This window comes from Bidens hawaiensis, unplaced genomic scaffold, assembly GCF_021521415.1.
Source record: "Bidens hawaiensis isolate Kalapana, Puna unplaced genomic scaffold, B.hawaiensis_p1.1 tig00006913_1, whole genome shotgun sequence".
Taxonomy (NCBI): Eukaryota; Viridiplantae; Streptophyta; class Magnoliopsida; order Asterales; family Asteraceae; genus Bidens; species Bidens hawaiensis.
Window position 1 is genome coordinate 389,875 of NW_027491474.1, and position 25,972 is coordinate 415,846.

Genomic DNA, 25,972 nt, shown 5'->3' on the forward strand with positions numbered 1-25,972 from the left:
AGGGTAATAAGAATATCATATCCCTGTTTAAAAGGCAAATATAAATGTAAGAAAATCAGCAGCTAGCCACTACAGTCGCCACTCTGTTTTGTCGGTTTAACTTAGCAGCCAGCTAACGGTCATCCATTCTTCCCTCCATTCCTATAATTATAAGCCAACCAAACCCTCACTCAAATCCTTCAATGGCAACACTTCAATTAAGCAACGCTGCACTTCCGGATAACGCTTCGCCTCTGCGAAAGTCGCCGTCGTTCCGGTTCGGCCGGAAAAAATCCATATCACGGACAGCCACTGAAATAGATGATATTATTAATCACTTGCACGGCTCAGATCCTGTCCGGTTTGAGCTCAACCGTCTCCAAAACCAATTGAGAGGTTCATTAACTCTCCAAATTTGTTATAATTCTGCAAATTATGTTCCATTAAACCGCTATAATTTTCCGAATTGGTAGGTGTGTGCACAGGTCGGTTCGGTCTTAGGCTAAAACCAAACCAAAAACCGAAATGCTGGTTTTGAATTTTGAAAATTCAGTTTTTGGTTTGGGTTTGGTGTCGAATTTTAATGTCGGATTTTCAGTTTTGCTTGAATATTTTGAGCCAAAAATAATGAATTTGGGCCTATATTTTTCAAATTATGTTTCATTAAATTGTAAAATTGCTATAATCTGGAATTTCCAAATTTGTATGTGTGCATGGATCGGTTCTGTTTTAGGCGAAAACCGAAATGCCAGTTTTAAGTTTTCAAAAACCTTCGGTTTCGGGATTTTTGGATTGGGTTCGGTTTTTTCTGTTTTACTATTAGGGGTTGTATTTTTGGGCCAAAAAAAAGTTGACCAAAATTAATGAATTTGGGCCCAAATTGCATTTATTAGTTAATCAATAATTGATTATAAATTTATAATACAAGTGGGCTAAAATATTAGGGTATTCTATGCTTTAAACTATTATTATATAAATTACTTAAAATGTAAATAAAATTTTGTAATCTATAAGTTGGGTTCGGTTTTTTCACTTTTAGTTACACGCTGAACTTAACCGAAAGTTTGATTTTTATGAAAACATAAAGCCAAATCGTCGGTTTTTGTTTCGCTTTGGTTAGTTCAATTTGGTTTCTCTCAGTTTCGGATTGGTTTTCTCGGTTTCATGCACACCCTTAATTTGTATGTATATATATGCTCAAACTTTCTTGGTGTTACAGATAAAGATAGGGAATTAGGAGATGCACATACAGAAATCAAGGCGTTAAAGTATCATGAACACCTTAAAGAGAAGGCAGTGGAAGAGGTAGTCTTAACTAATTCTGTTTTTCAGTTCATTAGGGTTACCAAATTTGACAATTTGGGTAGGCATGCAAACGAGCCGAACGAAAACGAACAATTAATAAATAAATATTCGTGTTCATGTTCATTCCTCTAAAAAATGACTATGTTTGTGTTCGTTAAAAATCTTAAATGAACATGATGAACGTAATTGAACAACATAAACGAACAAATATGAACAAATGTAAACAAACAAAAATGTACATAAATGAATGCAAACGAACAAATATAAAACTTTAAGTACATGATTCATCCAAAAATCCAAAAAGCGAACATAAATGAATGCACACAAATGAACGAACGCAAATAAACGAACATATATGAACGGACATAAACGAATGTTCATGAACGTAAAACGAACGAAACCTGGTGTTCGTGTTCATTCGTTTATTAAATATACGAGCATTAACGAACTTCCCATTGAACTGTTTGTGTTCATTGAACATTCAGTTCGTTTGCAGGCCTAAAATTGGGGACACTGACTTCATCTCTCAGGAATGAAAGTTTAATTTTATAAAATATGCAGAAAAGTCAACAAAATTGAAATAAGTTACGCTGTTGGCAATATGCCCTAAATTTTCATAATGTATATTGCCTCATAATCTGTTATTTTCATGTTGTTGCAGATAAATGATGAGCTCAGGAAACTGGATGAAAAACTTAAGAAAACTGAATCACTTCTGGAAATCAAGGTACTGTAACTTATTTTTCTCACTTCTGTATATGAAGTTTGTTTACATGCAAACTAATTAACTTATTATATGGATTTATAGAATTTAGAGATTAAGAAGATAAGTGATGAGAAAAAGCAAGCTTTGTCTGCACAATTTGCTGCAGAAGCCACTCTTAGAAGAGTTCATGCAGCCCAGAAAGACGATGAGATGCCTCCTATTGAAGCTATTATTGCTCCATTGGAGGCGGAACTCAAGCTGATTAGAGTGGAGGTAAGAACACTAAACTTAAACAGGCCATGAATCATTCGTCTGATCGTAGGAAAATGAACACTTGGCCACATATATTTGTGATTGTTTATGACATTTTGCATTATCAGGTATCAAAGTTTCAAGATGACAATAAAGCCCTTGACCGTCTCAGTAAATCTAAAGAATCTGCTCTTTTAGAAGCTGAGAGAAACGTTAAGATAGCCATGGCAAAAGCTTCCACGGTTGATGATCTTCAGAACAAAAATCAAGAGCTCATGAAACAAGTTGATATATGCCAGGTTAGATTAAGCTACATATTAAGACATATGCTACATTTGGTTTATAATATATTCCATATTTTGTAAATTATTATTTTATCTTTTTTTGGGTGTTAATGCAGGAAGAAAACAGGATTTTGGATAAAATGAACCGACAAAAAGTTTCAGAAGTTGAAAAGTTGACTCAGACGGTTCGAGAGCTCGAAGAAGCTATTTTGGCTGGTGGGGCCGCTGCCAATATTGTGCGTGATTACGAGCGAAGAATGCAAGAGATAAATGTAAGTTTAATAAAATTGAAACTATTTATGTTTTAAAGTTGGTGCTTAGCTGCTTACTTTTAAAACCTTTTGTAGGAAGAAAAGAAAATATTGGATCGTGAATTAGCCCGTGCTAGAATTTCTGCAAATCGTGTTGCGGTTGTAATAGCAAATGACTGGAAAGATACCGACAATAAAGTAATGCCTGTAAAGCAATGGCTCGAGGAAAGAAGAATTTTACAGGCATGTGTTCCTTAGTTCTTTATGGCTAATGAAACTAAACATTAGTGATGGACAGGCCGGGCATGTTGGGTAAAGGGTCAAATGGGTCAGGTGTGTTGGGGAATGGATCAAAACGGGTCGGGTTAAAGCTTCATACCGGACATTTGTAATATGAATCCAAACTTCAAACGTGGTGGGTCGGGTTTGGTTTTAAAACATTTTTTTTGTCGGTTATTTAGCTTCTTTTTCTTGTAAATTATGATTATAAAATTAATATTATCACAATATAGTAATCTCAATCCTTAAAAAAAATATTTCTACAATACTAATCTTAACCTTTGAGTGTAAACAATTTATGGCCGTTTTAAACCTGTTTGACCTGCTGATAGAAACCCGAGAATAAAACATTTAATTAATAGAAATAAACAAGAACAAGGATAGCTGGCCCGATTCGAGAAGGATTAGATCTCCGATTAAAAAAGGTATATAAACCTTAATTTTGATAAACATAAACATTGATATCCATAAACTAAAACATGAACATTCCCATGTATTTCTAAACTCGGCCCATTTGAGGTAAACCCATATCGACCCATTTTTAATAAAGCGGGTCGAAACTGCCACCTCTGAGGAACATGTTGCATGATTTGGTTCATTTATCATCTTGAGGATAACACTCATAAATCCAACATTTTTTTGGACTTTAATAGGGAGAAATTCAGCATCTAAAAGAAAAACTAACAGTTGCAGAACGGACAGCAAAGGCAGAAGCACAGTTAAAAGTAAGAAGGAATACATTCACAATTCATTATATTTTCACTTTATTAATTTTCTTATATTTTCACATTAATAGGAAAAATATCATTTGAGATTCAAAGTTCTAGAAGAACGATTTAAATCATCATCTGGGAAAAACGTGTCTCATGCAACACCAGAAAGACCAATAAGCAATGGACGTTCACAACGCCAGTCGTTAGGAGGAGTTGAGAGTTTGCCCAGATCATCATCTAGTAGATATTCATCAAGAAGTTTATTAAAAACCGGGACTATTTCATCAAAAGTATATGATTGCAGCAAATTAGTAGTTTCGAGTAAGTTATTCCCAAATGAAGATGACCATGCTGATGAGACAGATAAGCCAAAGTCAAAACCTGAAGATTTTGTATCCGGTATGTTGTATGACATGTTACAAAAGGAGGTTTTGAGTTTACAAAAAGCTTATCATCAAAAAGATCAAAATCTCAAAGAAAAAGACAGCACAATTGAGGTTTATATGCAACTCTTCATCATTTTACTTTTTATTTATGTGCATTCAAATAGTAAAAAATACGGTAACAAATTAATTTATAAATTTGAAGATATTGGCAAGAAATGTTGAGACATTAAATAGAGCAATTGAAGTAGAGAGCAAAAAAACAAGGAGAGAAATGTCTGCAAAGGAGAAGGAAATTGCTGCGTTACGTGTCGATAAAGGGCGAGAAAGTCGAATGACACGAAAACCGAGTGCTCCCAGGTTGTGATTTTTGTATAACATTAATACATACTTTTTAAATCATGTAAAATATATAATAAAAGTATAACTAAGTTGTGGATTCTTGTGAAATGCGCAGGACTCGTGTGACGACTTGAGGTACAAGAAATGCATGCTTAATAGTGGTTGCAAACTACAAAGGTATATAGAGTGTACATTTGTTCATTGTTTTTGTATATGAACTGATAATGGGAACATGATGGTATCATTTGTGACATGGTGTGCACTTATGAAATGCTATGTACAATGTGCAATAAAGTTAGCTGTATAACCCATTTGAATCTTCTAAGGATTTGTTTTTGTTTGTTATTATTATTATTATTATTATTATTACAAGTGTAACATTAAGTGGCTAATCATCAATGGACCAGACATAATTGGTCAATAAGTCATGCGTCTAACGGGAATAGCCCATACTGAAAGGACTGTGTATAGGCACTTAAACGTCGCGTCTATATATCTATAGCATAATAAACATCGTTTCCAAGTCATGAAGCAAGGGTTATTAGTCCACTTGTTTTAACACGAACCAATACATTTTAGAAATAAGTTGTGTGGGATCTATTAACTTATTTTTTCCGTGTGCCAAGTGTTCCTTTTATAGATACTACTAGTACTAACAACCTCATGATATTTTTGACAATCCATATGGGGTTTTGAGGATTGGTCCGAGTAGGTCCATTAACATGGTAATAAGTCATACATAGCTTCAATGCACCCTAATTGCTACATCTCTATAACGTAACAAAACGTCGTTTCCAAGTCATGAAGTAGGGGTTATTAGCCGACAGGGCCAGCCCAACGATTTTGATGGCCTAAAACGAGTAAAATATCAGGGGCCTTTTCTAAGAAATTTAGAGTTATAATTTCCAAAAAGAATTTCATTCTACTTTACATTCAATTAAATGAATAGGTTAATTTCTAACTAAAATAATTTCAGTTCTTTTTAGATACTCTATTTTATAATATTAACCTAGTACATGATTTTTTTGTCTTAAAAAAGCCCAACAATAATTTAAATATGTTAAAGCATGTCATGATGCAACCTGATCAAAGAATACTGAAAAACATCATGTGGAAAACAACACAGACATAGGTCTTTTTTAACATTGACGTTTACAATTATGATGCACATATATCATTTTAATTTCAAGAAAAAATAAGCTAGATATGATTATGTCTAATATTAACCTTACTAGCTTTAGAAACCCGTGTATTACACGATATAAGTTAATGTAAAATTACAATGAATAATTTAATACAAATAAAATAAAAGATAATTAAGTCTCTTTACATTAGGTAAAAAATGTATTACAAATATAGTCACTTTATATCATTAAATGTATTTTAATTTTAAATCGATAATGAGTTGTTCTACCATCGGTTTACAATAAAAAAAGAATGCCAGTGGGAGCAACATTTAAAATAATGAGACCTTTAAATCTGAAAGATGTAGTTAAAGTCTTTCACAAAAATGTTTTTCACTCAACACCCTAAACCATAAACCAAAAAAGATACCAGATTTTTCTTTTTGAACAGCTTTCATGATATCCTTGTAAACACACTGTTGTTCAACTACCATAATAGTCTTATACTAAATATAAAAAATGAAAATTTGCCTACGATTTTTAAGACTTATTAAACATTGAATATTTGTAAAAGGTAAACAAAGATGTCTCAAAAATTAAATGTTAGTGTACTCTTTAAATATAAACTCTTTTATATATATTTTAATTTAAAAAAAATATCTTTATGGCACGTAATTATTATCTATGTTAATATTTTTTTTATATTAAGGATGTTTACAATATAATTTAACATTAATAATTCAATTCTTATGATTGACAAATTAATACGGTATGTTGAATTTATAATCAATACTATATTTAGAACTAAGATATTTTTTGTTTATTTTCCATCAATAGAAGAGAAGTGATTTGGGCGGGAATTTGATAGTGAGAATTAACCTTAGAATGTCATGTGTCCAGATTATTTTCTTTTATTAGTATAGGTAGATGAACTCGAAACAAGTTTTGATCGCTAGTTAGGAACATGTGCTTAAATGTTATTATAAATTATGTTGAGAAGTAGCATAATCGAACCCTGGTCATCATCACTACGAAGAAATAGAGACATACTACCACCACGGTATAACATTATTTTGCTTATGAGACCAAAATAAAAATTATATATGTTATATATATAACTCTATTTAAAATGAGGGCCCAAAGCCCTAACCTAAGTTTGATGTACAGTTGGGCTGGCCTTGTTAAAAAGTTATTGTATGAGATCAGTCTACCATTTTTTCCACTGTGTCAGCTACTCCTTTTGTAAACACCCTAACGAACTTATGGTATTGAACACTAATATTTGCGTGGAAAACTATTTTTAGTGTTGGGTTAATATTCGGGGAAAATTGCAAAAATAGATAATATGACCAAAATTTTTACCAAAATAAATAATTTATTTTAGCTAATCCATAGGCATCTCTTATTTTAGCCAATTACTATGTTCCGTTCTTGATTTACTGGTTATAGCTAAAGGCTAAGCCGACACCTTCATCTTTGAATTCCATGGTATTGCCCACGAGGAAACTCTTTAGACGTGACGCCTGTCATGCTATAGGCTGAATTAACCTATAAGTCGACGTCACTTGCTAGTCGGCGGCTAAATAACTTAACTATTGTTGTTGGCTGAATTGAAGAGGCTTTGTCTGTGACATTCAAGCAGGCTTCGGCATTTTTTAGAATGCTTGCTTTAATTTTATCAATTTTTTTTAAGATTTTGAAAATATTTCATAAATATGTTTTTTTTGTCATCTAAAAAAACAATAAAGACTCAATTTTCAATCAATCTATATCTTTCCTTTATGTCTTCTTTACATTGCATAATTTTCCATCTGCTTATGTTCTACACACTTAAACCTCAATAATAGATGCAATCAGTCTATATCTTTCACCATATCTTTAAATTAATATATAAATGTAGACATTATTTATTTAATTAAACTAGAAAAACCTTGGAAAACATGTAAGCTAGGCCGATTTATAATAATTGTAGGCTTAGCCGACACCTTTTACCTAACACGACAACTTATGAATCCATAAAAATTTTAAAAAATATGTAGGCTAAGCCAATATGTATAACTTGCACATTTAGTGAGGCCTCGTACGTAGTACAACCAGTTTTGAATTTAAAAACTTGAAAAACACACAAACTTTGTAAGCTTTCGCAATACTTAGCTTCATCTTAGGAAAAGTATCCGGTTAAGCCCGTATCTAGTAATGTCTATAAGCTTATTTGGACCTATCGACAGTGTTGCAAAAATCCCAACTAGTCGTTGATTAATCCTCGATTAATCGTTAGTCCTCACTTCATTGATTAATTTTAGGCTAATCGGCAAATTAATCGGTTAATGGTCAAAGCTGGCCAAAATCGAAGGTTTCTGACGCGATTCCAACAAAAATAAGCGGTTTCTGACGAGATTCCAGCAAAAACTAGCCGTTTCCAACGAAATTCTAGCCAAATTTCGGCCAAAATATGTTTGTGTATGTATAAAACTAAAAATTACATATAAAAATGTGTGCGTGTATATATAAAACTGAAAGTATACTTTAAAACCCGATCTAATTAATCCCAATTAGTCTCAATTAATCCTAATTAATTTTAGTCTCAATCCCAACGCCCGGACGTGAAAAGTTAAAAGAGAAAATAAATTAAAGAAAAGAAGTAGGGTTTATGAATGAATAAGTAAAAAAAATTAATTCCCACCCAATTCGACTGCTGCTTACCACCATCATTATCTTCTTCTTCTTCTTCTTCTTCTTCTTCTTCTTTACTAAAATCTAAAAATCAAACCTTGAAGTAAAACCCTATTTCTTGATGTTACTACACTAAATGGGTCTTCTTAAACCTCACCATTATTATTCATATTTATACTATCACTCAGCCCTTCGTTTAATCATGTCTTCAAGATTCTTCTTACCCACTCATGCAGCCTTTATCTCCTCTGTTTCACATTCTCCGCCATCTCTCTTCCTTAAACCCCCCAGGTATGAATAAACCCTTATTTATTTTCTTGAAATTAAGTATTTTGTTACTAGTTTTAAACCCCATTTGTTGTAAAAATTTGGTTTTTAGGTCTAATTTGGGTGTGAGGACATTACTGACCAACAGGGGTTTACTGCCCAGGGTTAGGGTTTTAGAACCTCCCAGAAGTTTCATGTCCACGTCTTCGAACTCGGTTGCGGATGCTCGGAAAGCGAAAGAGGGGCCGGAGAATTATGGGTCTGAAAATATTCAGGTGAATTTGTTGTATTCTTGTTTGATGGTTTGAACTAGTTTTTTTTTTTTTTTTTAATCAAGCATTATGGGCATTTTTGTTACTGCAAGTTGAAGAATTACAGTAAGATAGTTAGTTGCTTAAATTTATAAAAAAAGTGATTTTTATTTATTATTATTTTGACTTGAGTAACTACAAATGCTTTGCCTTATGTATGAATTATGAAAGCTGATTTTTGCAATTTCATCTAGAAATATCAGCTTTAGTTTCATCTTTAAACATCTCCCAAACAAACTAAATTCTCAAATTTTAACAACTACTACTTTGTTTGTTGAGAGTCACGCACAGTATCATGTCTATGTGATATATAAATAGCCGAGCCCAAGCTCTTGCTTTGTTTCGAGCATTGTCTAAGTTCGAGCTCGGCTCATTAGTAGTTTTTCAAGCTCAAGCTTGGCTTGTTTGTTATTCTTTAAATAAATTTATATACGTTTGTAACTATTTATTTATATATATTTTAATTTCATATTTTTATACATAACTTAATATATGTTGTTTAGATATTCTTATCATATTATTATTATATTTAATATACTATTAAATAAATATGTACTTGGTAAATATATAAATAGTAGGCCTGTTTAGGCTCGTCAGCCAGCTTGAGCTTGATAAGTGAAGCTTGGGCTCAGGCTAGTTTATTAAACAAGCTTAGTTTTAGGCTCGAGCTCCTTTAAGATTGGCTTGTTTCGAGCTTTTTGTGATCCGATCTCGAATATCACATGAGAGTCTTGGCTTGTTTACACCTCTAATATGATAAGATCATACACTATCTTTCTCATTTCAGATATTAGAAGGTTTAGATGCTGTGAGGAAAAGGCCCGGAATGTACATTGGAAGTACGGGTTTTCGTGGTTTGCATCATCTGGTATCTTTCTCATTTTATCTTAGTCACATTACTTTCTTCCTTTTTTTAATACTTTAATCTTTTTTGTATAAATGAAATCAGGTTTATGAAATATTGGACAATGCTGTTGATGAAGCTCAAGCTGGATTTGCATCAAAGGTTGATATTGTCTTACTTGCAGACGGGTCGGTTTGCATCACCGACAATGGTCGTGGGGTATGCACTTATATATTTTTTTTAAGTAAAATATTTTTAATGTAAAAATGGTTGTTAAAATGAATTTTCACATTCATGTTGTAGATCCCAATTGACTTGCATCCAGGCTCAAAAAAATCAGGAGTGGAGACCGTGTTGACCGTATGATGATCGTTTTTATTTTATTTTTGTTTTAATTTGGTTAGTAATCAGTTTACTTGCTAATTTTACTTCTAACTTTGCAGGTTTTGCATGCTGGTGGAAAATTTGGTGGGGCCAGTAGCGGTTATAAAGTCTCGGGTGGACTACACGGTGTTGGTTTGTCTGTAGTTAACGCGTTGTCTGAGGTGCTTATTTTTATTATTGTTATCAATCTTTTCGTAGTTTCTATCATAAAGATTTACAGTTTGTTTTGTGTGAATTTAAATAATGATACCCTTTATTGATTTTTCTTATAATGAAAAGATTACATACAGAAAACTAGTTGTTAAAGATCATGAAAGCTTTGATTCTTTTTACCTATAAACTGTTCATTGAAGATTCTGAAATTTGAAAGCATCATTTTTAACTAAAAGACTGTTTGAAAAATATGTAAAACCCTAGAATTTCGCCAACAGCAATCGTTTTCTATGATATGTTTCACTAAAGATAATAAAGAGCCTCATATTTTATGTTTGAAACATAATTAAAACCCTAGGATTTTACCAACAACAATCATTTTTTTTAAAGTTTTATTAAAGATTATGAAAAGATTCAATTGTGTACTAAAAGAATGTTTGAAAATAAATAAAACCCTGCCATTGTTATCAACAACAATCATTTCATATGAACGATTTCATTAAAGATTATGAAAAGCCTCAATTCTTACCAAATTTGTATTCTATTATTTTTGAATGCAGACATTAGAAGTAACTGTTTGGAGGGATTTTAAGGAATGCCATCAAAGCTATACGCGTGGAAAACCTCGTAAACCTTTAGAATGCAACGATCTTCCAGAGGATTTAAAAGATTGTACCGGGACATCTATAAAGTTTTCGCCAGATTCACAAAGTATTTTTTCTCGTTTGTTACCTTAATGCTATAACTTTTAAAAAATTTAATTCATGCGATTATAATATATAACTTGTAATGCAGTATTTACCTCTGGAATGGAGTATGATTATGACACCATTGCTGCCCGTGTTCGTGAACGAGCTTTTCTTGTCCCCGGGGTAGGGTCATTGTCATCTCTTTGAATTTTTCTTAGATGCAGGCGTGTAAACAAACCGTGCGAACACGAACGGAGCATGTTTGTATTCGTTCGTTAGTTTAACCGAACAAACAATCAGATACACATAACTGATGAACAGAGTTTTCTTGTTTGTGTTTGTTCCTAAAGAAAATGTACATGTTCGCGCTCGTTTATGGTCATTCATTAACAATATAAACGAACGGTTCACGAACTGAAACAAATTGGTTTTAACAACTTTTTAGTAATCTGAAGGACACTGTTCAGCACACTTAGTTTAGTTTTAACAACTTTTTAGTCCCAAGCGTATTTTTAATACTTAAAACCTCCTACATTGTTTTATTTAAAATGTTTAATTATTATTGAAACAATACAATTTTTGTAATAGTATTAGAGACACTAATCATATGTAGGTGTGAATAGATGAATAGTGACCTATTTTGATATATACTATTTTCTCTCCATTGTTTATAGTTATTATTGGCGTTTTTAATATTTAGTAAGAAGTATGATTCTTGTTTTCCATTTTGATCATGTAATAATTTGCTTATGTGACTAGAATATATATTAATTGTCCTGATTTTCAAATATTGGCAGCTAACTATTACTCTGAAGAAAGAAGATAAAGATCCCGAGAAGAACCGTTATGATGAGTATTGCTTTGCTGGCGGACTTGTTGAGTATGTGAAGTGGCTAAATGCTGATAAGGTAAGTTAGTTGGACTGGTCAACAGTGGTCAAACTGTTGTTGACCCATGAGGTCATGGAGATGTAAACTTATATATAATGGCAATTCGCAAGGATTGAAATGATATCATAATTAAATAAAGAAAATGTATTGTTAAAAAGATATATCAATAATGATGCATATTTTAACTGTTATTGAATAATGAAATAACTTTTAAGTTTAATTTTTTTTTGTTTGTGATTTAGCAACCACTTCATGACATCTTGAGTTTTAGAAAAGAAGTAGACGGGATCACTATCGATGTTGCTTTCCAATGGTAAATCACTACTGCTTTTGTTATCTTCACGTATTTTTTGTATTTTCACTAAATATTGTAATATAATAGTATGATTAGTATTTACATTAAGTTTATGAAATTTACTTGAATTTGTGTGATTAGGTGTTCAGATGCATATTCAGATACAATGTTGGGATATGCTAATAGCATTCGTACGGTTGATGGTGGGACCCACATAGACGGTATCAAAGCTTCATTAACAAGGACCATTAATAACCTTGGAAAAAAGTCAAAGCTCATCAAGGTATTTACATATATACCTTTTTAAAACACTAAAAAAATATCATATAATCCATTATTATTAGTGTCAGTACCATGATTGCAGGAAAAGGATATCAGTTTGAGTGGTGAGCATGTGAGGGAGGGGTTGACTTGTGTAATCTCGGTCAAACTTCCAAATCCGGAGTTTGAAGGGCAAACAAAGGTAACTTTTAACATCATACATGTTCACTTGTCAGTTACCTTTTACTGAGATTTAGTTTTCTTGTTTTTATTTATTTGAAAGACGAGATTGGGAAATCCCGAGGTGCGAAGGATCACTGATAGTTCACTTCAAGAATTTTTGACTGAATATTTGGAATTGAATCCGGATGTGCTTGAATTAATCCTCTCGAAGTCCCTTAATGCTTTAAAGGTGTGCCACATCTTTCAAAATTATTAATATATAAAATGTCATCATTTTACTTTATATACATAGTAGATCAAAAGGAAACGACTCAAATGGGTTGAACGGGCTGGGAGCTTAAAATGTATTTTAAATGCATACAAGCATATACAACCACATAAATTGTGTGCTTTCTGACACTTCCAAAGTTTTGACTGTTATTGAAATAGTTTATTTGACAATATTTATTTAACAAATATAATATATTTGGACACAAATTGTCCAGTCAGAAGACATATCAAAAAGCACTTGCTTTGATCCGTCCTTAAACTCGCCTGACTCAAACCATTTCGACAACGAAAAGCTTCGGGCCAACCCAGCTCCGTTTTGACTCACAGAAACACTTACCGTTTTCGCCTCAACCAATTATTACCCGTAAACCATCTTGTTCGGTAGGAGTGTGCAAGGGTCGGTTATGTTGGTTATTCCAGTTACGTAGGTAGGAAGATGATTTTAGAATATTATTTTGCTGTAAGTTGCATGTTTATATCATCAGGCAGCTCAAGCAGCAAAGCGGGCTCGGGAATTGGAGAGACAAAAGAGTGTTTTAAAAGTGTCATCTCTTCCAGGAAAGCTTGCTGATTGTTCAGCCACAGATCCTGAAAAAGCTGGTACTTTCCACTTGTTTTACTAAGCTTTTAATAAAATACTTGTGCTACAGTTAGTTGCAGATCTTTTTAATTTACTTAGGTATAAAATTTATAAAATTTGTCACATTCTGCAGAGATATTTATAGTTGAAGGAGATTCAGCAGGTGGAAGTGCAAAACAAGGTCGTGATAAGAACTTTCAGGTGATCATTAAATATAGAGGCTTAAACTTTTTTATTTTATTATATGTGAAATTTGAAAATTCAGCGATAGAAGTAATCTTTTTTGTTTCAGGCTATTCTTCCTTTGAAGGGTAAAATTTTAAACGTTGAAAGAAAAGATGAAGCAGCAATGTACAAAAACGAAGAGATTCAAAGCTTAATCCGTGCACTAGGCCTTGGAGTGAAGGTTATACTTTTCATAAAATCATTTTTTTTACTATTTTTCTGTTTTGAGTTTTGCTGATTTTTACTAACCTTTGTGTTTCAGGGAGAGGATTTCAAAAAAGACAGTCTACGCTACCATAAAATCATAATCTTGACTGATGCTGATGTTGATGGTGCTCACATTCGCACGTTATTATTAACATTTTTCTATAGATATCAGGTATCTTTAAATTCTAATTTTTTATGAACTTTTTCTGGTTGACTTTTGATCGCCTCAACATTTAGTTTAAGTAAATGTTTGACTTTTTTTGTCAAATTTTTAAAGAACTCTTTTAAGAGCATTCTCATCCAACCCCTTATTTTATGTGAGGGGTGTTTTTATAATATAGAGAGTGATTCAGGGTGTTGTGAGTGAAGAATTTTTATATTTTAGAAAAAGTAGTGATTTTTCTGTATATTTGAAAAGCTACTGTTCATCCCTTGTAATTTTTTAATATATTTTGAAAGTGGTTGTGAGTGAATGAAAGAGAAAAGGTAATGATAAAAGGTATAAAAAGTATTATTTAATTGAAATAGAGAGAAAATGTAGTGAGTTTTAGTGTAATTTTTTGTTTAGAGATAGAGGGTGGGATGAGAATGCTCTATCAAAGACAAATTAAAGAATCTTTTGAACCGAAGTAATATTTTTTTTCTAATGTTGCAACCTTAATGGGAGATTTAAATGTTCTTTGTTTTAATTGTTCATGCTTTATGCTTTTACAGAGAGCTTTATTTGATGAAGGCTGCATATATGTTGGTGTCCCGCCCCTATACAAGGTTTTTTTATCTCTAAATGACAAAAGTGCCCCTTCCCGACAAACGTTGCTTCATTTTTTATATTTAATTATTCAGGTTGAAAGAGGGAAGCAAGCATTTTATTGCTACGATGATTCAGAACTCAAGAAACTTCAAAGTTCCTTCCCTCCAAATGCAGCTTATCATATCCAAAGGTTTAAAGGTACGTGGCAATTAATTAATTATTCATGGCATTTACATATACACCAATATGGGAAATAGGATGCCACATCAGCAATTTTTTTTATACTTCAGCAAAATATTGACTTGGAATGAATGAGCGTTTCTTTTTCTTTTTCAAACAAAGGATGCAATTTTTCGTTTCTTTTTTCCATGTAGTTTACGCTGCAATAGCATATGAAATGTTTTGTTGATATGATATAAAATGTTAGGGCTTGGAGAAATGATGCCAGCACAACTATGGGAAACCACTTTAGACCCAAACACGAGGCTATTGAAGAAACTGGTTGTTGAGGATGCAGCCGAAGCGAACGTTACATTTTCTTCACTCATGGGTGCTAGGGTAACATTCCAATTATTATTATTATTATTGTTATTGTTATTGTTATTGTTATTGTTATTGTTATTGTTATTAAAGGCATCCACTTATGGATATAAAATTACCTAAAGTTATTTATGTTTTGGTAACGAATGATTTAGGTGGATGTGCGCAAGGAGATGATTCAGAAGACGGCCAGGAAGATTGATTTGGCACATCTTGATATATGAACTTACAACATTTAGAAGGTATCTGTTTTGTTAAATGTACAGAAAAAAAGAGCTTATTTAACTGACAGCTGAATGTGTTAGATAACCTTCTCTCTGTTATGAACAAATATTTGCTAAATTATCTCCATTTGCAAACAATGTTGCAAAAATTTTGTACTAGTATTGCTGCTCTTACATTTTTTATAATGTCGTTTTTTTAAATTTTGCTAAATGTATGTGCTTGTGCACTTAACGGGTTAATTTGGGTTGTATTTAAAGTTTAAGGTTGAACTGTACCTTACCTATGCGGCTATAATTTTGATCATTCAAGTGACTTTGACGAAGTTGGTCAACCATTTTGTCAAACTCATCTTCACATTGCCTTCCAAATTACTTACACATCAGATTTTTACTCGACTCTGTTAGCGATTTTAGCACAAGTTTATACAAGCTCACTCTTGCTATATTTTGGTCAAAATTAGCCGTAACCTGTATGCTTTTTTAGGGTGTATGTTTAACATAATCAACATGCTTAATTATCATATGAGATGCTTCTAAACTATTAGACATCACCTACACAATTTGTTTGTACAAAAATTTGAAAGATGTTAAAAGAAGCTTACAAAATGTGGTTGGTCACTGCTAAATATTAGAACTCAACCGACATCAATACATAATAGATACGCAGAATATCTTAGATGATGGCACAAATTCAAAACGATCGACGAACTACCATATGCAGTAAATAGACCGCCTTTTACAAATGCATATGATAATATTCTTGTATTTTATGCATGTACAAACAAATATTGAATGAAGAAGTCACTTTCGTTGCAGAGAGTAGCTTGAGTTGTAGATGATAGACAATGTGAAGAATGTATATTTGAATGTGTATTATATAATTAATAAATAGACCGCCTTTTATTTTGTAAAACTTCTTAAAAATAGAGAGATTATTAATTTCGTAATAATTAGATAACTTAAAGAAGTGTTACATGCATAAGTTACGGAAAGTTATAAGTCAATATGTGTTACTTTTTGTGTTGCTTTAATCGAGTAGTGAGATTGATTTTACAGTGTTACACATTTAATTTATAGAAAATTGAAAGTTCTTACCAAATTTGGTTTAAAGATTTGACACACCTTTAATTTCTTGGTATATACTATATAGAACTATAAAGAGATTATTTATTTGGACTTGGGAGTTACGAAAACCAAAAATTTAAACCCAGTTCACATCAACTACTCATAATAATAGCAGTTCCAGATGTTGCACAAATGCAAAAAGGTAGAGCATCTTTTATTTTTTATGTCAAAAAGTCGGAGCATCTTTTATGCGTATATGTAGAGTTGCACAAATTATTAATTTATTTTGTATCTAATAAATAATCCGAAATGCATAGTTTGAAGAAGCTAAAAAGGTAAAACAAAATAGAGCAACTTGCAAGGGTCCCATAATCTAACTCTTTATTTAATTTGTCTTTGTTTGTTAACTCTTTATTCCAATACCTGAGTTAAATGGGTTTTTGGTCATTTACTCAAATTTAACCAAACATAATAATAATAATAATAATAAGGAAAATTGGATTTTAATAATCTAAATTATAATGGTTGGCAATATTAATCCCAACTAACGGTCTATCTGCTGACAGTCTCAACTTTCAGTTTTGTAACTTATAGCAATCCCAGCCTAACAAATAGTTAACTTCATTAAAGTTTTGACGATGTGATGTGACGATTGCGTAGCAATAGTTTTTTTTGTGACATGGCATTGAAATATATATTGTTTATATTAAGTTAATATATTTAAAATATATTTTCACTTTTATATGTGCATTTATATATTTATATTAAATAATCCAAATACCCAGCCGGCCAACTTAAACTCCGGCCGCTACCATCTTCTCCGGCGGCTACCCACCATCTCTGGCCAACCCTCTGTCTTCTCCTTCGTCGGCCAAATATCAACGTCGCCAAGTATTGTCAGCCACTCAACCGTCGTCGGACGAAATATTCAGTTGTCGGCTGCTACCCTCAACCCTATCACCGTAGCCGAAAAATGGAATCGAGACCTAACTTGCAGGTATAGATGATTGAGCGATGATGTCTGTTGCAATCGACATGCGGTGGTGGGAATGATACATATAATTTCGGCAATTTTGAGAAGAAGATGCGGCTGATGACGGTCGAGTGACCGGCAATGGTTTGGTGACACGGAAGACAGAGATCCGGTTGGGGTTGGCCGGATATGGTGGGTAGACGCCGGAGAAGGTGGTAACGGCCGGAGATAGTGGGTAGCCGCCGGAGAAGGTGGTAACGGCCGGAGATGGTGGTAGCGGCTGGAGTTTGAGTTGGTTGGAAGGGTGTTTGGATTATATAATATAAAATACATATATAAATGCACACACACACACATATATATATATATATATATATATAATATAGTTTAAATATAATTAACTTAATATATATAATATATATTTCAATGCCACGTCTATCAAAAAAAATAAACTATTGTCACGTAAGCGTCACATCACACGCCACATCGTCAAAACTTTAACGAAGTTAATTATTTATTAAACTGGGATTGTTACAGGTAACAAAACTGAAAGTTGGGACTGCCACCGACCAAATTGTTAGTTAGGATTAACATTGGCCTATAATTGATAGTTTGGATTACTAAAATCCAATTTTCCTAATAATAATAAGTGTGTTACAAACCTGCATCATATATCCCAAACTAGTAACTTTCTCAAAGTTAGGTTCAAACATGCTACTTTTTTTGGCAAACTACGGGGACCTCTTGCATAATCAACTCAACAAAGTTATATGGGTGACCTGAGTGAAACTAGCAGCCGATGGGGGCATAGACACTTCGACAACACATGGTGCCTTATGGGCCTTTAAGTGGGCATGCGAAGGTCAGTTATTCTTGTAATAGGCTGGAAAGACAACTTTTGTGGCGGTATTATGAAAAAATATGCATCATCCGAGATCTAGAAACAAAAAATTGGATCAGAGATTGTTATGGTGGCAAGTGAGTGAGAGAAACCCGTAGGAGATTGTGTCACTTATGGTGACAATGTGAAAGGTGGCATGCAATAACAAACAAGAGAAATAAAAGGAGGCAAGATACACTATTCGTAATATGACCCACACGAAATTGAAAAGGTTGAGAGAGAAAACGAGGTATAAAGTATTTTATGATTTGATACAAACAAAATTTGTATGTTATGTGTTCATCCAAATGAACAAAATACGTAAAAGTAGATTTTGATGCCTAGGCGATAACAACCATAACGCACTAAACTCTAACGGGGCTAAAGACTAATGAGTTTGACCCCTAAGATACAAATCTCTAACTACAATATCTATTATATACCACCTAAGTCCGGTTTATTAGGCAAAACCATGGATGTTTAGGACAACCCACTAATGAGTAGACACGCTGATTTTAAAATTTTATGTTTAAAAGATATATAAAGTTGTGAGTAGGTTCATAAATATTTTAAGAGTGAACCCACATCAAAGAGTTTAAAGTTGTAGCTGTAAATCGCTTCTCCCATAAACCTTCTACTTTGCTAAGTCCAAGGTCCTGTGTCAAAATCATGTTAAATCAGATTGTTTTGTAAATAATTGTTTCTTATAGAACCGTCGTTGATGGTAGTTAGAGTTCTTAAAAAGGTTCTGGTCGAAGATGTAATGGTTCGTTTTTAAAATATGATAATTTGTAAAGAACAACTTAATAAAACTTGTAATATTTAAAAATTTCATTTATAATGACCTCGTAACTTTATGTGTATTTTAAATATCATCTCTTTTTACTATAATATCGCCGTATTTTAAAATGTTCTCCGACCCTACAGGCCCCAAAAACTTAACGTATGACCATACAAAATTTGACAACCGAAAGAACGTAAATCGATAATAATAATAATAATAATAATAATAATAATAATAATAATAAGGGTTAGGTTCAAATAAGAAGTTTGATTTTCCTAAGAAGGCTAGGAAGAAGTGTATTTTAGTCTAATACTTTAATATCAAAACCAACTTACTTTAATCTCAAAACCCACTTAAATTAATTTCAAAAACCCACTTACATAAAACCCAATTACGTCTTCACTCATCTCTTAAAACCACCACCACTCCACCGCCCACCGCCACCACCTCGCCGGAAAAGTCCGAAAAAACACTATGAAAAATACAATGGAAAAATACACTATGAAAAAAAAACACAATGATAAAAACACAATAAAAAACACAATTGTATGACACAATGTAAATAACACAATGGATAAAACACAATGAAAAAAAAAACACAATGAAAAATACTATTGTATAATACAATTTTGTAAAACACAATTTGTAAAAAACCCACTATTTTTTTTTATTTTTATATTACAATATGGTACTCATATAAAAGATAAAAAGACACTCGTTATTATGGTGAATTTGTTTTTCAATAAAAACGTCGTAAAGAAAAAGTTATTGACGTTTTAAAATGATGGGGAAATTTGGCATGTGCCTTGCATGTGGAGAGAGAAAATCAATAAACGTGTTATTCCTTTTATGCCCTTTACCTTATGTTCACACTTGATTTCCTCCTAAACTAATCTCAACCCTTCATATTTAAAATCAATGGACAAGATTAATTCTTATCCTTCCTATAAAAAGTATACTTCCTATTATAACCTAACCCATAATAATAATAATAATAATAATAATATCTATAGGTTTGTTAGAATAATAACATTTGATAAAAATCAATATGTAAGTTACAATTGTAGAGAAACCTTAGAAGGAAACGTACAAGTGAAACAAACCACCCATCATGTACAAGTCACCAAAGCGTGAGATCCACGTCGGAGTTGTAGCCGTACATCGCCGATCAAACAACGGTACCGACACCGACGCTTCACCCACTTGTACCTTTCTCTCTCTATATTTTTATTTATCTCTTTCCCCCAAATCATTCACCGATTACAAACCCTAGGTCATGGCCGACGACATTAATCCGATCAATTCTCCGTCACCGGGATCCCAAACTCCGTCATCCCGTCCGATTCCGTTCCGTGAGGATTGCTGGACGGAAGATGCCACGTGGACTCTTGTTGAAGCCTGGGGCCGCCGTTACGTAGAACTCACCCGTGGAAACCTCCGTCAGAAGGATTGGCAGGAGGTTGCTGACGCCGTTAACCTCCGTCACGGCGTTACGAAGAAGACTAGGCGTACGGATGTTCAGTGTAAGAACCGGATTGATACGTTGAAGAAGAAGTATAAGGTTGAGAAAGCTAGGGTTTCAGGTTTAGGATCTGGAACCGGATCCGGATCTGGTTCTAATTGGCCGTTTTTTTCACGGCTAGATACGTTAATCGGATCCGCTAGGGTTTCCGGATCCTCGAAGAAGTCGTCCTCGGCGTCTCCGCCGACGGCCGTGCCGTTGCCGTACCGGAAACCTCCGTCTACGATGACGTCATCGCAGACTCCGCAGCCGATCCTCCCGATGAAGCGTCCGCTTCCGGTAGCTGCCACGGTGGATGAGTCGTATTTTCGGAGGAATTATTCGGCGGTTGCGGCTGCAGCAGCAGCAGCCGCAGAGGAAGACGGTTCGGACGATGAAGTGTCGGTCGGGAGTAGCGACGATGAAGGTGCTGCGAGAGGAAAAGGCGTTGCAAAGGATATTGGAGCGGGAGCGGATACGGACTCGATGAAGCGGTTGGCAATGGCGATTGAGCGATTCGGGGAGATATACGAGCGAGTGGAAGGCGAGAGGCAGAAGCAGATGATTGAATTGGAGAAACAGAGGATGCAGTTTACTAAGGATTTGGAGGTTCAAAGGATGCAGCTGTTGATGGATACTCAAGTTCAGTTGGAGAAGATTAAGCAGGCGAAACGAACGGTTTCGGATGAGGATGATGTTTACAGTTAATGAATTGAAGGTATATATGATGTTATTCTGAATGCTTTTGAAGAGGATGGTGTTTAACTGTATGAGTAAAAAGAACATAAATTGGTTCCAGTGATAATTTTGTTTTTATTATTAGATAAGAATATTATCAATGCTGTAGTTTACTTCTATTTAATATGAAGGAATTTGGTCTCTTTTTAACTTTTGGCTTTGTTTAATTTGCATTATGATTGCATTCCCTGATATATGTTGATAAAGAATGCATCAAATATCTTTTTGTACATTCATACATTAGATGGATTGTATATACCTGTAGTTAAAGGTATGAATAAGCATTATCTGCAGGTCATTGTGTGAATGTTGAAGTAGATGATATGGGTCTTTTGTTCTAAATTTATTAACAAGCTTCCTGTAGAATAGTGTTTTTGGATGTGAAATAAATCATATTCCTTCATGATAGGATCATCATGATAATGTTTCGACGAGCAAGGATTGCACTAAAAAGACGCATTAAAATACAAGGGTGCGGGTCAGTTTACATTTGCATCATCAAGTTCATTACTGATATTATGGGTACTAAAGTCTAAAGGAGAAATCAGCAGTTCAGCACATCTCTTGTTCAATCTCAATCTAGTTTAACAAAGGTTAAGGTTAGACACATGAATACAAGGATATGGGTATCTCATTCTGATGCTAGATAATGGACTAAAATGAATTATAGCTTGATAAAGTTGAATCAAACTATCTAACACTACCCAAGAAACTTTGCAAAAGTTAGGTTTTTCTAACTAAAGATTAAAGTTTAAACTCGTGTCATTTCTACAAGCTACTCGTTCAAGGTTAACCCTACCTTAATGTAGATGTCTATACATACAAATAATTAAATTTGATTGGAAAATTGGATTTAAAAAGGGAAATGGCCATGATGAAGAGGAGCTCACACGTTTAAGTGCTTTTCCTATGTGCTTCTTAACATTTTTAATTAAAATAATATCAAATGCCAAGATTTTTATTTTCAAATGATGATCAGGTATTGAACTTGTCATTGCATGACTATTAAGATAAAAAATAGATTGTTACTATTTTCATCTCAATGTATGAAAGGTCTGTTTATTGTATGGCACTATGGCTGCAAGTTGAAAATGATAACAATCTATAAGTGGGACTCACAGTGAAAATCCTAGCTGATTGTTTGTTAAGTGAATATAGGAATTACCAACTCATACATGGATATAACCCACAAAAACGAACATTGGCGATAATATTATTTAACTAAAAACATAATTTATAAGTTCATATTGGATGGACCGTACAATATACTTAAAAACTTTTAATACATTTTAACAATAACACATGTGTAAATTTTAATGGTACCTTGTTTGATTAAACTAGGTCATGCAAACCAACTTATATACACTCGTAGTAATGTTTAAACGTGATCATGAACACACTAATACTCTAATAACATTTATGTAAATATAGAGAATCTATAATTAATTAAACCCTAATTATGCTTAATTACACTTACATATGTAATTAACCTAAACTAATACACTAATCATCATCTTTTTCATTGAATGTTTGTTACCGATTTCATGCTTTTGATGGGCGGGCATTAAAATGAGAAGTTAAATACAATCATGTATAAGTTGGGTGTTAAAACGAGGCGTTAATAGACACACCCGGGCAGTTTAAACTTACCGTCCCCTCAAATGTTACAATATGGCTTTTCTAAACTTACTATTTACACCCAAACCTTGTCTTTTTTCTTTCTTTCTTATAACCAGCCATGTCATGACACGCGATTTATGTGCCTAATAGATGATAAGCTCTATACTTATTGGTACAACTACTGTCTAGTAGTTTGAAAACCCGAACCCGGACCCTAAAACCAGCCTGACCCTACCCATAATGTAGGGGTCGCATACATTACGATCTTAACACCCATACCCAAAACTGAACGCAATTATATCCCCAGAAAACCTGTGGACAAAGGGTATATTGTGTTGACATGCAAACTTGTGCAAGGTGATTAATGTCTATTGTAAGTTTGTGTTATTATTTCATGAATGTTGGGTGATCTGAACTTAAAACGATATTATCAGAAAACAAAAACAATATTATCAGAAAAAAAAAAATCCAAACCGATACAAAATCAAAGTAAGTTCAACCAGACTTCACCCTCATGACTCACAATCACAAGCAATTCACAAATTATTATTGTTGTTGTTGTTATCATCAAAGTTATTACTTATTTTCAAAACCGAAAGTAACATCATATAAATATAAACACAGTAACTAAAGACCATTCGGTTTAGCCGGGTGATAGTCAAATAAAATACTTGGTGTTTCTATCTTGATGTAACTGCCCAAAACACTTTATACAATCGCCATGTTCTTTGGTTGTTCAACGGCATCAAAACTCGTAAACTGTTGTATAAACGGGCGTAGAGGTTCCACCTCAGGATCTTTAAAGCCTACCAAAAGTAACGTTACTGTAACAAGCAACACAAACATGTTTATCGAGATCTTCCATTGCAGAGGAAAGATTTTTATTCAGAGCTTTCTTTGCCTCACCAACATTTAACTGTTGGTGCATCATAGGAATTAGAGTTTTTATCTCTGAAGCTTCCAAACCTTCCAAAATAAGAGTTGTTATCTTAGCTTGCTTATCACTAAATCTCTTTGTCAACAACTCGTCATCCGGATCCACAACCGCCACAGCTGCACATGACCTAGTCCGGTGATATAAAAGGGCAGCATTATAACCCATCTTTAAATAAAAACAATAATAGATACTTCGTCTAGTCTGTTGCCCAAATACCCCAACCACAACCATGGATGCTCCATCGCGTAGGACAAGATCCAATCCGCGCAAGCTAGACACGCTCCGGTCCCATCGCGCCGGACACGCTATGCCTCAAAACGGACACGCTACTCTACGCCTAAACTTACCATCATGATTTAAAACCTCTTAAAACCCGAAACAAAGTAGACATGCACACAAAAAGGTACATGGAGGAAGCAATGGGTGGGGAAACCCGTTAATTTTCACCATCAAGCACTCCTAATAAGTCCAGACTCCACCTAAATGCTTGCACGCTCAGGAGCAACACTGGAATACGGGGACTGGTAGAGGTAAGGTCCTAAACCCCCAGCATGTACTTATTGTAAGTGTTTATATGCTTTGATAGTTTAGTTGTTCCCGTATCATTTGATCCTAGCTTCGGGTTTCTAGTAAATAGATTATTGGTAATCTTGAAATGAATAAACTAGGTTGTTCATATGTTTAGTTTGTCTATCACGTTTCCGCATATATTATAACTAGTTAATCGGTTAACTAAGTTTGTTAAATCCTATAGAAACCCAACAAATGGCATCAAGAGCCGGGATACGGGAAACTAAGCTACGGGTTCTCGGTTTTTTATTTTCCCCTTGAAAGATTTATACAAAAATTAACATGCATGATATTTTTGTATTTAATCTTGTTATTGTTTTTGGCTTAGTTCAAAATTCAAAAAAAAAAAAAAAAAAAAAAAAAAAAAAAACCGAGCAAATGGGCCGAAGCCCAATTCGGGTGAATTTGGGCCGAAGCCCACTTGAAAAAGGGTTATTGGGCTAACCGGTTTTATAAAAATTTTTGGGCCGAGCCCATAAGGATTTTGGGCCGAGCCCATGGGTTTTTATATTGGGCCGGGCCCATAAGTTTTGTTTGGGCCGAGCCCATGCAGTTTTGATTGGGCCGAAGCCCATAATCTTGGTATTGGGTCAAGCCCAAATGGGTTGGGCTAGGCCCGATAAAGGCAAGGGGTTTTGGAACGGGTTCCTATGACATAACGGGTTATGTTTGCTAATACTAGACCGAGCCGTAGACCAATGTGGATGTTTGTTTGTGGTTGATGTTGTGATTGTAGTTAATTATTCAAGTTTCGGTTTGTAATAATTAATTATGGGCAATTTTGTAATTTTGTAATTATTTATTCATATGGGTATGTAATAAATAGGTTATTTGTAATTTCTTTATTTTATAGAAAAAATGTATTAGGACATTTGATTTTGTAAAATTAAAGAAGATTGCAAAATTGGAAGTTTGGGCCTAATTGGGCCGGGTATGGTGATAATGGGTTTCACAAGCCCATTAAGGGATTCAAGCCCAAAAGGACCTAAGCCCACCAATTGAGCCCAAGTGGAAGCTTATGGAAGCTAAGGCCCAAGTTCAAGCCCAATGGATCACAACAAGGTTGAAGAAGATGCTCGAAGCATTTGGATGCGGGATCGAGTGGGAGCTACAACATCCATGTGTCATGTGTCCCTTAGGATCGGACCTAAGACACACACTTGTTTCGGCTAACAAGTGTGGTCTAACTTAGTGGCTCGTGTCTAGTATAATTGTGTATGCTTGTTAATTGATTGTTTGATTGTGTGGTTGTTAGATATTAGGATATCAACTTCGTCACATAGAATTAATTAACAAAGCATAAAACGGGTTCTAATAATTATCGGTAATTACGTGACACATAGTTTAATAAAATGGATTTATTAACTAGCCGTCTCACGCCCATAATAAAATGGCTTTATTATAAATTAGAATTTTGAAAATGGTTTCAAAATATCATGTTACTAAATGCATGTTAGAACATGATTTAAAGTTTTACAACTAGAATTATTAAAACTAAAAATCCCTTTTTTAAATTTAAGGATAATAAGTTAAACACCA

General features: G+C 33.7%; 1 protein-coding gene, 1 long non-coding RNA gene and 2 pseudogenes across 3 annotated transcripts in view; 3 read left to right on the forward strand and 1 right to left on the reverse strand.

The window, feature by feature from the left end:
• The window catches only part of LOC143633908 (uncharacterized), a 254,244-nt gene that overhangs the window by 61,422 nt on the left and 166,850 nt on the right, over positions 1-25,972 (reverse strand). The window lies entirely within an intron of this gene.
• LOC143633895 (microtubule-associated protein 70-1-like) lies at positions 183-4,760 on the forward strand (annotated as a pseudogene). Its single transcript, XR_013153752.1, has 11 exons — positions 183-375; positions 1,199-1,284; positions 1,946-2,011; positions 2,093-2,263; positions 2,371-2,541; positions 2,643-2,798; positions 2,874-3,024; positions 3,714-3,781; positions 3,853-4,266; positions 4,358-4,512; positions 4,610-4,760. The product of XR_013153752.1 is annotated as a microtubule-associated protein 70-1-like (transcript).
• Positions 8,428-15,442, forward strand: LOC143633894 (DNA gyrase subunit B, chloroplastic/mitochondrial-like). The gene is made up of 21 exons (XM_077102110.1): positions 8,428-8,582; positions 8,671-8,833; positions 9,657-9,737; positions 9,819-9,932; positions 10,017-10,073; positions 10,157-10,258; positions 10,811-10,961; positions 11,046-11,122; positions 11,737-11,847; positions 12,072-12,142; positions 12,266-12,407; positions 12,489-12,587; positions 12,669-12,797; positions 13,324-13,438; positions 13,552-13,619; positions 13,711-13,824; positions 13,906-14,022; positions 14,565-14,618; positions 14,694-14,799; positions 15,029-15,159; positions 15,297-15,442. The coding sequence occupies exons 1-21, from the start codon at positions 8,428-8,430 to the stop codon at positions 15,363-15,365; spliced, it is 2,226 nt and encodes a 741-aa protein (XP_076958225.1). The 3' UTR covers positions 15,366-15,442.
• LOC143633896 (trihelix transcription factor ENAP1 pseudogene) lies at positions 20,270-21,415 on the forward strand (annotated as a pseudogene).

What these genes read in the sequence shown, in the direction of transcription:
- LOC143633894 (XM_077102110.1), top strand. Translation starts at nt 8,428, where the DNA reads ATGGGTCTTCTTAAACCTCACCATTATTATTCATATTTATACTATCAC. An exon ending in ATCGATGTTGCTTTCCAATG is followed by an intron (nt 12,143 to 12,265) that starts GTAAATCACTAC and finishes TTGTGTGATTAG; the next exon opens with GTGTTCAGATGCATATTCAG. An exon ending in AAAAGTCAAAGCTCATCAAG is followed by an intron (nt 12,408 to 12,488) that starts GTATTTACATAT and finishes CCATGATTGCAG; the next exon opens with GAAAAGGATATCAGTTTGAG.